Here is a 14,347-nt window from a genome sequence, read left to right as displayed (position 1 = left end):
TCTGGTCTTTTCCTTGCTTGTGGACAATGCCGGTTGCAGTGTTAGCCCTTGCTTCCTTAAGTCCACACCCTTATAGGTGCAGGAGCTCATTGGCTGATGGCCACTCCAGTGACACTAGACCATGAACCTTTGGCACTTTTAAGGGGGCGGACTCAATAAAACACTGCTGACTGCATTGTTTTGCATCTAGCACTGGTCCCCATGGCAGCTGTTCAGCTGACCAGCTCAACCAGGGATTGCTGATCAAGGCCAATCCGCCCTGGAGGAATTCTCAAATCCCTGGCTCTAGATGTTCAAAAAACACAGATAAAAACACAAGTACACATTCCAATCTGTATAAGTGCTGGCAGATTATAGGCTGCAACAGAAATTCAAATTGGCTGAAAACTGATTTTCAGTACAAAACTTCCACATGTTCAGATCATTAATTTAAATAGAAAACAGTTGTATTTCATCATAACATGCACACCAATTACTGCACCTTATGTGTGTGTTGTAAGCAGACCTTTGCGCAAAGCTGGCTAGGCAGTGCTTACACGTGTATGGTTTCTCTCCAGTGTGAGTTCGGATATGAACTGTCAGGCCACATTTGGAACTAATAACTTTATCACAAAATGGGCAGACCTGAGGGCTCCTTTTCTTCTCATGCACACTCTGGATATGGTCATTTCTATCCTTCTGACACTTAAAGCTCTTCTCACAATGCGCACAGTGGAAAGGGTGCGCATCTCGGTTGACAGTCAAGCTATGCTGCCTAAGATTTTGCCGATTAGAAAAAAGTTGGTCACACACACTATAGCTGCATTTGACTATCTTGCTGTTGTGTTCTTTTCCCATATGCAACTGGTACTGTTTAAGAGAACGGAAGGGCTGGTTGCACTTTTCACATATGTTCATCTCTGACAGACTTTTTGAGGCACTATGCAGTGATTCCTTGCGTTCATTTTTACAAGGAGGCTCAGTAATAGAATTCCTTTCTTCAAAGTGTTGACTAAGCACTGCAGTTTTGCCAGCTACGTATGTTACTTTTGTTCCCATTTGGTTTGGTGTATCTGCATTCTCTTTTGTATAGGCCTTTTCCATCTCTATTTTGTGATGTCTTCCTAAATATACTGTCCTACTCTCTGGACTCTCATGAGCTTCTCTTGCTTTATCAGAGATGTCAGCACAATTGTCTACATTTCCATTGAAAGCTGCTAGTTTTTTGCTTTCCAGTCTGTCACCAAGTTGACTTTTCCTGGGTATGGTTCCAATTTGTGAAGATTCACACAGCTCATTATCTTCAGTCTGCTGAACTTTCAGAGGAACACGTGCATTTAAGATTTCTTTATTGCCATTTGCCTTCATTTCTTCACATATAGCAAGTAAATCCTTACACTCCAACTTCTCAGCTACTTCCTTCATTCTACACACGCTCTCTGGTTCAATCTCTACTCTTGCAGTGTAGACAAATTCCAAAAAGGAGGTAAATTCATCTGTGTAAATGTCTGATAACGTTACTCTACAGTTTTTAGTGCCCATTGCCTGATTACCAAGGAAAATATCCTTGAAATAGTTGCTTGATGCAGCCAGTACAGCTTTATGAACCAAAAACTCCTCCTGAACTCCCTGTTGCTCAGTCTGGACTGTTGCATCACAGAGACGACCAAACAGGTAAAAAGAATGCAGAGCATTTTGAAGATTTGAAGCCGCAACTTTTGATGTCATGAGGATTTTTGCTTGCTTCATCCTGCCCCAAGAATTAAAAAAAACGTATTAACAAATAGTATCTCAAATACAACAATATCAGGCTAAATTATATTATAAACTAGTAAAAAAGGCCCATTTCTGACACAAATGAAACGGGCGCTAGCAAGGTTTTCCTCGGAGTGTGTATGTGAGAGTGACTGTGTGAGAGTCAGAGTGAAAGTGTGAGTGTGTGTGTGTGAGAGAGAGAGTGAGTCTGGGTGTGAGTGTGTTTGTGAGAGAGTGTGTGTGTGAGAATGAGAGTGTGTGCAAGTGTGTATGTGAGACACAGTGTGAGAGAGAGTGTGTGTGTGTGTGTGTGCGAGAGAGAGAGTGTGTGTGAGACACAGATTCTCTGTGAGAGTGAGTGTATGAGACCAAGCGAGTGTGTGAGTGACTGTGTGGCACATAGAGAGTGAATGTGATACAGTGTGAGACAGAGTGTGTGAGAGTGAGAGTCAGAAAGACATTGTATATGAGAGAGAGAGTGTGAGCCTTGCCCTCCCAATCCATGCCCATCTGTCCCCTGCCCCCTCCATTCATCCTTTTCCAGCAATTTCCCTCTCTCCCTGAGCCCTGCCCTCCCAATCCATGTCCATCCATGCTCCTCTGTCACCTGCCCCCTCCATTCATCCCTATCCAGCAATTCCCCTCTCTCCCTGAGCCCTGCAATCCATATCCATCCATGCCCATCTGTCCCCTCCATTCATCCCTATCCAGCAATTCCCCTCTCTCCCTGAGCCCTGCCCTCCCAATCCATGCCCATCCATGCTCCTGTCACCTGCCCCCTCCATTCATCCCTAGCCAGCAATTCCCCTCTCTCCCTGAGCCCTGTCCTGCAATCCATATCCATCCATGCCCATCTGTCCCCTCCATTCATCCCTATCCAGCAATTCCCCTCTCCCTGAGCCCTGCCCTCCCAATCCATGCCCATCCATGCTCCTCTGCCCCCTCCATTCATCCCTGTCCAGCAATTCCCCTCTCTCCCTGAGCCCTGCCCTCCCAATCCATGCCCATCCATGCTCCTCTGTCCCCTGCCCCCTCCATTCATCCCTTTCCAGCAATTCCTCTCTCTCCCTGAGCCCTGCCATCCCAATCCATGCTCATCCATGCTCCTCTGTCCCCTGCCCCCTCCATTCATCCTTTTCCAGCAATTCCCCTCTCTCCCTTCCATGACCCCCCCTCGCATCCATGCTCCTCTCTCTCCCATGTCCCAGCCTGGCCCGCCCTCTTCTCCCCCCCCCCCCTTCGCATCCATGCCCCCCCCTTCGCATCCATGCTGTCGTTTCTCCCCTGCCCTCCCGCTCCCATTGTTCAACTTTACTGCCCACCCTCTTCTCTCCCCCCAACATCCCTTTTTTTTTTTTTCTTTTTAAATTTACCTCGGTGGCGGTTCTGGCAGCGCAGCGTCAGGGAAGGAGGTGGCGCTCCCGACGTCTAGCCTTCCCTTCGCTGTGTTCCGCCTTCTTCTGACGTCATCCTTGACGTCAGAAGAAGGCGGAACACAGCGAAGGGAAGGCTAGAGACGTCGGGAGCGCCGCCTCCTTCCCTGACGCTGCGCTTTGTTTGTTTTTTTTTTCCGCCCTCGACGTCATGACGTTTGACGCGAGGGCGGGGCAGAGACGGCTGGCAGCCTGGCTGGCTTCACACCATGAATCCACGAACCCTACAGGGAGTGTTTGAATGGCTTCAGAACGTTGTCTTCAGTTAAATCTTCATAAATCGGAGGTGTTACCATCCAGGGTAACTGTGAAAGCTTTCTGGGGCTCCAACTTCCCACTGAAGTGGGTGACAGTCATTTCGATATTTGGGAATTCAGTTAGCCATGCATCCAATGTTCCACACTTGATTGTTCTACGCTCTCAATGTTCCACACTTGATTGAGGAGACTCATTGGTTGTTGGGAGGCTGAAGGGATCTGCCACTGTCTTTGATGGGGCATATTAGTCTACTTTGTATTGTTATTTTCCCCAAATGGCTTTACTTGTTGCAGACTACACTGATACTACACTGATACCTACACTGATACCTACACTGACTACATAGTTTGTAACCTTTAGATTGTAAGCTCTTTCGAGCAGGGACTGTCCTTCCCCATGTTAAACTTGTACAGCGTTGCGTAACCCTGGCAGCACTATAGAAATGCTAAGTAGTAGTAGTAGTAGACTTTGCAAATTTATATGTTGCAGCATGATATTCGCAAACTCTATGGCCACTTTAGTAAGCTCTGTTGGGCAGGCAAAAAACCAAAGGTACGTTGGCAATACTTGCTTGGGAACTGCTGCCAAGGCAGTCTAGGGTTACCTAACTATAAATTGTATAATCAGGCTTGTTTACTCCGCCACTTAGGGGATTAGCTTTTTGGTAGATCTCAGTATACGCCTTTGGATTTGTAAGCTGCCTTTTTTGCCCCATATGAGGAGGAGTAGCCTAGTGCAGGGGTAGGCAACTCCAGTCCTCGAGAGCCGCAGGTAGGTCAGGTTTTCAGTATATCCACAATGAATATGCAGGAGATAGATTTGCAAGCACTGCCTCCATGGTATGCAAATCTATCTCCTGCATATTCATTGTGGATATCCTGAAAACCTGACCTGCAGCTCTCGAGGACTGGAGTTGCCTACCCCTGGCCTAGTGGTTAGTGCAGTGGACTTTGATCCTGGGGAACTGAGTTCGATTCCCACTGCAGCTCCTTGTGACTCTGGGCAAGTCACTTAACCCTCCATTGCCCCTGGTACAAAATAAGTACCTGAATATATGTAAACCGCTTTGAATGTAGTTGCAAAAACCTCAGAAAGGCGGTATATCAAGTCCCATTTCCCTTTCTTACCTTGTTGCATTGTCCACCTATACAGCTTCCTTCTGACTACAAAGGCTCTAGACTTCTATGGTCATTACAGGAATTTTGGAGAACACTGGTGGGAGGGGGGTAACCCTTTGATTACTGATCTTCTTGCTATTCGGGGGTAATCCGGCTTTCAATCCCTGGTTGGACAACATGGGATTGGGAGGCATGTGCACTCATTTGTTTAGAGAACCTATTGACCCCAGAAGGAACACTTCTGTCGTTTGAGAACATCCAGCAGAAGGTTGGTGTTCACTGGGGTAATCGTTTTGAGTACTAATCAGTTACGCCACTGCATTCTTTCTCTCAGTGCCAGCTCCTTGGGCCACCGAATGGGAGCCAAATTATGGGAGTTCTTTCAAGCACATTCCTTGCAGACACTGTCCATTTCAAGTATGCACAGCGCTCTTTGGTTATATCGGCCTCAGACGGACTTGTCGGGTTTCTGGGACAGATGGGTGGAGCAGCTGGGAACAGTTTTAGGGGTGTGGGATCCTCGGGCAGCCATTGGGGTTATTCCTTGTCTGGTGTCTGGGGCCTGACTTCAGGAGTGTCATTTTAGAGTGATTCACTGTGCTTACTTCTCCCCAGGTGCAACTCTTCCATGCTGGTAGAGCACAGTCGCCGCTCTGTATTAAATGTGATGGGGCTGCTGGTACTTTGGGGCATTCATTTTGGGCCTTTGATGTGCAATACATGGTCTCTGGTCTAGGTGTGGTTGCTACTGGCAAGGTGGAACAGTTACTCTTGGATATTATAAGTACATAAGTATTGCCACACTGGGAAAGACGAAAGGTCCATCGAGCCCAGCATCCTGTTTCCAACAGTGGCCAATCCAGGTCACAAATACCCGGCAAGATCCCAAAAATGTACAAAACATTTTATATTGCTTATCCCAGAAATAGTGGATTTTCCCCAAGTCCATTTAATAACGGTCTATGGACTTTTCCTTTAGGAAGCCGTCCAAACCTTTTTTAAACTCCACTAAGCTAACTGCCTTCACCACATTCTCTGGCAATGAATTCCAGAGTTTAATTACACGTTGAGTGAAGAAAGATTTTCTCCGATTCATTTTAAATTTACTACATTGTAGCTTCATCGCATGCCCCCTAGTCCTAGTAAATGACAGATAAAGCTTTTTGGGTGGGCACCAGGGGTCAAGTTTTATTGTTTTGGAAATCAAACCGTGTGGCCTGTAAATGTATTATCCAATATTGGAGGTCCACAGAAGCACCATTGGTGTGGCACTGGCATAATCAAGTACATCAGCTGGCCCAGTGAGAGGCAAGGGCAGCCAGAAGCTCTGTGAAGCAGAAACAATCTTTTCTACTGGTGTGGACTACTTACCTACATACACTGAGGCCTAGAGGTCAGAGTTTACTGTTGAGTCATTTGCATCTATGGGACTGGTATTTTTATTTGGGGGAACTCTGCCAAAAAAGGGAATTGGGTTTGCAGATGAGTCTGGAGGGTGAGCTCAGTGGGAGAGGTGAGGCGGTGTTTATTTCAGGTTGTCTCTCTTTTGGGGTCTAGGGCTACAAGAACATGGGCCCACAAATCCAGTTTGTTTCTTACTTCAGATTTCCTTTTTTTTTGGGGGGGGGGGGGGGTGTACATCTACATGATGATTTTGGGGTTGAGGGTTTTCTGTTTGGCTGCTTACATAGTTCTGGTTGTTGTTTTCTGCCTCCTGTTGTCTGCATTGCATTGTTCTGTCATCAATAAAGATTGCTGAAACCTTAAAAATGTATTATCAAGCTGCAGTGCTTAAAGCGCTTAAAGACTATCAGGACTACCCCATGCATAATTATTGAATTCCTATAGAGAGGGCCTATTTGGGAGAACAAGGAATCTTTGAGGCCTCCTGGGGAATTCTGATTTTGCAGACCCCAGTCCAGATTCATGTTCCCTTGGCAGCGAGACATTTATTTATTTGTCCTCTGGTGACGTATTGGAAAGTGTGTTGTAGAGCTTTGAATATTCTGGGCTCCTTACATCCGCTCAGTCATCTGAGCAGATGACTCTCTGCTCAATATTTTGGCTCTTTGCTTGATAAGTTTGAGGAGTTGGGATTCACATGTTGTGTGGATTTATTTGAGCAGGTGGTTTTGCTATCAGGATCTGTTTCATCTTAGAATCCCCTTTTTTCAATATTTTCAAAAGCGGGATTTCCTGCTGGGCCGTGACGCGGCGAGTCACTTACACAGAGTTTCAGTCCCTCTGGAGGTAGTTCTGTATAAGGGGGGGGGGGGGAGAGAAACTTCTCTCTCATGTGTATGGAGCTTTGCTTCAGATGCACTGCCTTGCTCAGCAAGATCATGTGGATGCCTGCAAAATTTGGATAAGGGAGCCTAAAGAGGACGAATATTGGGACACAGTTCATGTCTAAGCAAATAAATGTTCTCCTGTAGAAGCATATAATCAAATGCAGTAGCAACTGATTTATAGTGATTTACAAGTTATACTGGACACCTACACAGCAAGCGTGGATATTGCCTAGCTCAGACCAGGGGGGACTTTGTTGGTGTGGACAGAGGGGGGATTTTGAGTATAGGTCCAGTGTATGGGGGTACATTACTACATGGATTGCTGTACCTTGGTCAATGCACCCAGAGCTTTGTCTGCTCAGGGTAATTGAGGAGCATTTTCTCATGGATCTTACCAAACTGGTTCTGATGTTGCTGCTGGCAGCCAAGATGGCATTAGCTCACTCATAGAGATCTGATGCTGTTCCAACAGTTGATAGGTGGATGTCTGTATTTGGGGAAATGTGTAGACATGATAAGATAATATCCTCCTTGCGGGGACGAAAGTGACTGCATGACAAACTGTGTGCTCCTATTCCCATGGCCCTGGTCCCTATTACTATTTGATTGCTTGACTGTTTCTTCCCTGATTGCTCATGTGTTCTGAGCATATAGAAGCAGGGTGAATAGAGTTAGGGGCCTGAGGGGAAGGGGGATGGAGTTTATCTTCGGTTTTGCTCTGTATTAATACAGCTGTTGGATCCACATGTCTGATGTTTCTATAAACAACATTTAGTAAAGATTGTAGCTTTAAAAAAATATATATTTCTGTTCTATGTTCATGGATGAAGGGCTGTGGGTAGGACCACAGAGAACAAATGCTAACTGGAATGGATGCATGGTAGACCAGGACTGATTCTCAGAAGACTGTAATCATTAGGAGCGATCTTGCAAAGCTAGAATTGTCCAGAAAATGACAACTGAGATTTAATGCTAAAAAAATGCAGGTCACGCACTTGAGCTGTAAAAATCCAAAGGAATGGTATAGTAAAGGGGGTGAAGTACTTCTGTGTACAAAAGAAGAACGGGACTTTGGGATGGCTAAACAGATAGAAAAGGCAACGGCCAAAGCCAGAAGAATACTTGGGTGCATAGGGAGAGGAATAGCCAGCAGGGAAAAAAAAAAGAGAGAGGTGAAAGTGCCCTTGTATAAATCTCTGGTGAGGCCCCATTTAGAATAATGTGTAATTCTAGAGACCACACCTTCAAAAAGATATATACAACAGGATGGAGTCGGTCCAGAGGGCGACTACAAAACTGGTCAGTAGTCTCTGTCATAAAGTATATAAGGACAGACTTACAGACCTCAATATGTATACTCTGGAAGAAAGGGGTGCTGAAGGTTCTCTGGAAGAAAGGCAGGAGACAGGGGATATAACAGAGACATTTAAATATCTCTGTGGCATTAATGTACAGAAGGTGAGCCTTTTTCAAATGAAAGAAAACTCTGGAAAGAAAGGGCATAAGATGAAGTTAAGAGGTTATAGGCTCAGGAGTAATCTAAGGAAATACTTTTTTACGGAAAGGGTGGTAGATGCATGGAATAGTCTCCCGGTGGAGAAGACAAGGACTGTATCTGAATTCAAGAAAGCGTGAGACAGGCACGTGGGAATCACTTAGGGAGAAGAGAAGATAGTGAATGCTGTGGATGGGCAGACTGGTTCGGCCATTTGGTTTTTATCTTCCATCATGTTTCTATCCCACTCTCTGATGATTCCATCTACAAAGAATACACACAGAGATTCATGTTCTCTCTCTTCTTACTCCACCTCAAAAAGTTCCTTTCATTTTCTCATTTGATTCTGCTTATCATCTATTTCTTCTAGCTTCCTTCCCCTCAATTCTCTCCTTTTTAACTCCTCCCATTGTAACCTCTTGCTATTAGTCTCCCATCTTACTAGTTTCTTAGGTGAAAAATTGTATAACACTCTTTTGTTTGATTTTCTGAGCCCTAAGGGTATTATTTTGAAGAGATATTTTATGCATCTGTTTACAAATTAGGCAGCTAAGTTCTGGAAATCTTTATCCAATAATTTACAGTTTTTTATTTTCTTTTGACATGTTTAAGAAGGGTCTAAAGACCCTATTGTTCTCTGAAAATGTGACTAAGAAATAATGGGTGTTAGCTTTGTTGGCTTATTCTACATTTGTTACATCCTAGACGTACTGAGGTCTAGAGTCTTACTGTAATCTGCTTTGAACTACGCAAATGGAACTAGTGGACTATAAGAAATTAACTGTAACTTTTAATCTTGCCTTCCCCTTCAGTGTCTCATTCCTTCTCTTCCTCCTCTATCAGTGACTTCCCTTTTCTCCTTCAACATGTCACCTTCTCTGCCACATGAACCCATGACTGCCAGCAGCACAACTGCCTCCTTCCTGCTTCACGCTGACACATGAAGCAGCACAACAGGGTGACCAGGGTGATGCATGAAGGGATTACAATGGCGGCAGCTCAATGTCACAAGAAGCACTTTCAATTACAGGAAAATTTTACCTGCTATTTCTTCACCAGGTTGGCACTCTGGATTTATAGTTTTAAGCAGGTTCACTTGATTTCATTTTATCACTGGGTTACTGTCAACAGCACACCTTCACACACTGGGGGAAAAAAAAAAAGAAACACTAAATTAAAACATCAAATTTTGTAAATAAAATGCAAGTAACAAAACCATAAATAGTAATATTAAGGGCCTAATTTCTTCAGGTTTTTTTTATCACATACATGTTAAGAGCAATTCTATGATCTAGGTGCCCATATTTACATACTTCTTGCATGCATACAGCCAAGTTACTCACCTGTAGCAGGTGTTCTCCGAGGATAGCAGGCAAAGTATTCTCACATGTAAGCAATGTCATCCAACGGAACCTGGTGCAGACACCGCCTAGCATGTACTAGCTAAAGAATGTTACAGCAGTATTCCACTGTGAATGTATGGGTGTGTTCCCGCCCGATGTGTGAGCATGGGTCCATCAATCAAATGATATAGCTGAAGAAGACAACTCCTAGGGGAGGTGGGTGGGTATGTGAGAATACTTGGCCTCTGAAAACACCTGCTACAGGTGAGTAACTTTGCTTTCTCTGAGGATAAGCAGGCCAGTTGCATTCTCACTTGTGGCAATCCCTAGCTACCAGACTCACCAAAAACAACAATGCGAAGACAAGAGGGACTCGAAATGTCAAGGCCTTGAAGTCAATTAACCTGAAATGATATAAAAACTGGTTATGAAGGTGCAGCCTGAAACAGAACAAAACTGGGCCTAGGAAGGTGGAGTTGGATTCCAGACACCAAACAAATTTTATACGACTGTCTAACCAAACTGGCTGTCACGTTGGGTATCCAGCTCTAGGCAGCAGTGTGATGAGAATTTGTGGACTGAAGACTATGTCGCAGTCTTTCATATCTCCTTGATAGAGGCTGATCTCAGGTGGACTGACATTATGAGCTGTGGCATGACCCCCAAGAGTCAGCCCAGGCTAGGCATAAGCAAAAGAGATGCAATCTGATAGGCAAATGAAAATAGTGTGTTTGCCGATGGCCACTCCCATCCTGTTTGGATCAAAAGAAACAAAAAGCTGGGTAGACTGTCTATGGGCTTTAGTCTACTCCAGATAGAAGACTAAAGCTTGCTTGTAGTCCTAGGTATGCAGTGCGCTTTCACCAGGATGAGCATGGTTTGGTGGAAAAATGTTGGAAGAATGATTGACTGGTTAGGATGAAACTCCGACACCACCTTAGGAAGGAAGGTAAGGTGCATGCAAAGAACTACTCTGTTGTGATGAAATTTTGTGTGAATTTTGCCTGAAGCTCACAGATTCTGTGAACTGAAGTGACCACCACTAAAAACACAACTTTCCAGGTCAGATACTTCAGATGACAGGAGTCAAGTGGCTCAAAAGAAGCTTTCATCAGCTGAGTGAGAATGACATTGAGATCTCATGACATAGTAGGAGGTCTGACCTGGGCTTCGTCAACAGCAAACTTCTCATGAATCAAACAACTAGAAGCTGTACAGAGAAGGGCTTACCCCCTACATGATGAAAAGCACTGATTGCACTGAGGTGTACCGTTACAGACTTGGTTTTCAAACCAGACTCAGAGAGGTGGAGGAAGCATTCAAGTCGTTTTTGTGTAAGGCAAGTAAGAGGATCTAGGGCCTTGCCCTCACACCACGTGGAAAAACCCCTCCATTTAAAAGATTAACATCTCTTAGTGGAATGCATGATGGACAGAAAACACTCCAATCTCCACAGTTCTTCAGAAGACAGTTCCAGAAGTAGGAACTAGTTCTGCCTCGATCTTACTTGAGTTTCAGCAACATCTTCTCTATGAGAGATATGGGGGATACACATATTTATTTGTTACATTTGTAACCCACATTTTCCCACCTATTTGCAGGCTCAATGTGGCTTACATAGTACCGTAAAGGCGTCCGTCCAAGTCCGGTAGAGAAACAAATACATAGTGATGTTGATCCTCCACCCAATGTTGGAAAATGGCATCTGACCATAGTCTGCCATGTGAACGGAGTCTGGAACAGAACTGAGGGAATTTGTTGTTGAGATGAATGGCAAAAAGATTCACCAAGGAGGTGCCCCACTCTTGGAAGATATTGTAGGCTATACCCATGTTAAGAGACCACTCATAAGGTTTCATCACCCTGATCAGTCTGTCCGCCGGGCTGTTTTCCTTGCTAACCAGGTACGTGGCCTGTAGGACTATCCCCTGATCTCAATGAACTGGCCTTCAAGGAGCCAAAAAAGTTTCTACTGCTGGACCTGATGCACTTTCTGCATCTTCAACTGCATTTTAAAACAGAAAGAACAAAAATCAGCCTGGTGGTTAGACCTAGGCACCAGATGTATCAACTGCGTGGGTCCATTATAGCAACCATCCGGGAGCATCTCTTGGAGCCACTGGAGGTCTTCCTAGACATTCAGAAGATAATTGCGACCAAATTAAACTCTTCAATCTTGAAAGTAAAAAAGGGGCACAACTCAAATTGAGGCTGGTGCTCAGGACTAAGCAAGCCTAAAAAGGTAAAATTATGTATCATACCTGATAATTTTCTTTCCATTAATCATAGCTGATCAATCCATAGACTGGTGGGTTGTGTCCATCTACCAGCAGGTGGAGATAGAGAGCAAAGCTTTTGCCTCCCTATATGTGGTCATGTGCTGCCGGAAACTCCTCAGTATGTCGATATCAAAGCTCCATCCGCAGGACTCAGCACTTAGAGAATTACACCCACAAAGGGACACTCTGCCCAGCTCACCACCGCCGAAACGGGGGAGGGGAATTAACCCAGCTCATCCCCACACAAGTGGGGGAGGGGAATCCGTCCAGCTCATCCTCGCGGAGCGGGGGAGGGACACCACCCCGCCGATGCGGGGGGATCTGGCTTATCCTGCAACCGCAACCGCGGGAGGAGCTGACTGACCCTAACACCGCCGAAGCGGGAGGGGTACAAAGCTGCCCTACAGCCGCACGAAGCAGGAGGGAGCGCCGGCAGAATTTGTGTCTCAATCCAGCCCCGTAAAATGGAGGGGAGAGGAATGCAGCAGCTCACTGTAACACAAACTCGTCTCAACTCTTGAAGAATCCAATTGAAAAAACTTGAAGACGAAGTCCTCCTGAACAGGAACTGAAGACTAAACTTGAACCTGAAATGCAACCAGAATATAAACAGTACAGATATCTGGGAGGGGCTATGGATTGATCAGCTATGATTAATGGAAAGAAAATTATCAGGTATGATACATAATTTTACCTTCCATATCATCAAGCTGATCAATCCATAGACTGGTGGGATGTACCGAAGCAGTACTCACCCAGGGCGGGACATAGAAATCCCTGACCGCAACACTGAAGCTCCAAACCGGGCCTCCGCCTGAGCAGCCACAGTCAAGCGGTAATGCCTGGAGAAGGTATGGGCCGATGCCCAAGTTGCCGCCCTGCAAATCTCTTCCAAGGAGACGGACCCGGCCTCTGCCATCGAGGCCGCCTGAGCTCTAGTGGAGTGAGCCTTCAGCTGGATAGGCGGCACCTTCCCCGCAGCTACATAAGCTGCTGCAATGGCTTCCTTGACCCATCTTGCCACTGTAGGCTTAGCAGCCTGTAGACTCTTACGAGGACCTGCAAACAGGACAAACAGATGATCCGATTTCCGGAAATCATTGGTCACTTCCAAGTATCTGATGATGACTCGTCTCACATCCAGAAATTTGAGAGCAGAGTATTCCTCTGGGTAGTCCTCCCTACAAAAGGAAGGGAGACAGAGCTGCTGATTCACATGGAAGCGAGAAACAATCTTGGGCAGGAAGGAAGGCACTGTGCGAATAGTCACTCCTGCCTCAGTGAACTGCAGAAAAAGGCTCTCGACATGAGAGTGCCTGGAGCTCGGAAACTCTTCTGGCTGAAGTGATAGCCACCAAAAAGACTGCTTTCAACGTCAGGTCTTTCAGAGATGCCCTCGACAAGGGTTCAAAAGGCGGCTTCTGCAAGGCTCTTAGCACCAGGTTGAGATTCCACGCAGGCACCACTGAGTGCAGAGGAGGGCGGAGGTGATTAACTCTCTTGAGAAAACGTACCACATCTGGCTGCGAAGCCAAGGAAGCACCCTTCAGGCGGCCCCTGAAGCAAGCCAGAGCCGCCACCTGGACTTTAAGGGAACTGAGCGACAGGCCTTTCTCCAGACCTTCTTGCAGGAACGCCAGCACTGAAGAAATTGGAGCAGTGAAGGGAGAAAGTGAGCCTGCTTCACACCACGCTGCAAAGGTACGCCAAACCCTGGCGTAAGCAGTAGAAGTAGAGCGCTTCCTCGCTCTCAGCATAGTGGCGATGACCTTGTCTGAGAAGCCCTTCTTCCTCAGACGCTGCCGCTCAATAGCCAGGCCGTAAGACCAAAGGGGGAGGGATCCTCCATCACCACGGGACCCTGATGCAACAGGCCCTGCTCCACTGGCAGCCGCAGAGGGTCGTCCACTGAGAGCCTGATCAAGTCCGCATACCAGGGACGTCTGGGCCATACCGGACCCACCAGGATTATCTGGCCTGGATGCTTTGCCACCCGGTCTAGTACCCTGCCCAACATGGGCCAGGGCGGGAACACATAGAGAAGCTCTTGTGTCGGCCACTGTTGGAGAAGAGCATCTACTCCCAGAGATCGAGGGTCCCGTCCTCTGCTGAAAAAACGCGGCACTTGGCAATTGGCCGATGACGCCATCAGATCTAGGCTCGGCTGGCCCCAGCGCTTTGTGATGTCCAAGAACGCCTGAGCCGATAACTGACACTCTCCGGGATCCAAGGTATGGCGACTGAGAAAGTCCGCCTTGACATTCATGACTCCGGCAATGTGGGCAGCTGACAGCTGTTCCAAGTTCGCTTCCGCCCACTGGCATAGATTCATGGCTTCCTTGGCTAGAGGGGCGCTCTTGGTACCTCCCTGGCGGTTGACATAGGCCACAGCCGTG

At 46.3% G+C, this 14,347-nt stretch overlaps 1 protein-coding gene across 2 annotated transcripts in view; it reads right to left on the bottom strand.

Moving 5' to 3' along the window:
• The window catches only part of LOC115465656 (GDNF-inducible zinc finger protein 1-like), an 82,693-nt gene that overhangs the window by 54,631 nt on the left and 13,715 nt on the right, over positions 1–14,347 (bottom strand). For both annotated transcript variants that reach the window (XM_030196293.1, XM_030196294.1), the window contains exons 2-3: positions 9,371–9,474; positions 482–1,729 (exon numbers count right to left, since the gene is read on the bottom strand). In XM_030196293.1, the coding sequence (XP_030052153.1) occupies positions 482–1,728 (1,247 nt within the window). In that variant the 5' untranslated portion in view covers position 1,729; positions 9,371–9,474. The remainder of the gene's footprint in view (positions 1–481; positions 1,730–9,370; positions 9,475–14,347) is intronic.

The sequence above is a fragment of the Microcaecilia unicolor genome, chromosome 3 (assembly GCF_901765095.1).
Source record: "Microcaecilia unicolor chromosome 3, aMicUni1.1, whole genome shotgun sequence".
Classification (NCBI taxonomy): domain Eukaryota; kingdom Metazoa; phylum Chordata; class Amphibia; order Gymnophiona; family Siphonopidae; genus Microcaecilia; species Microcaecilia unicolor.
This window is presented reverse-complemented; position numbering and strand designations above follow the sequence as displayed.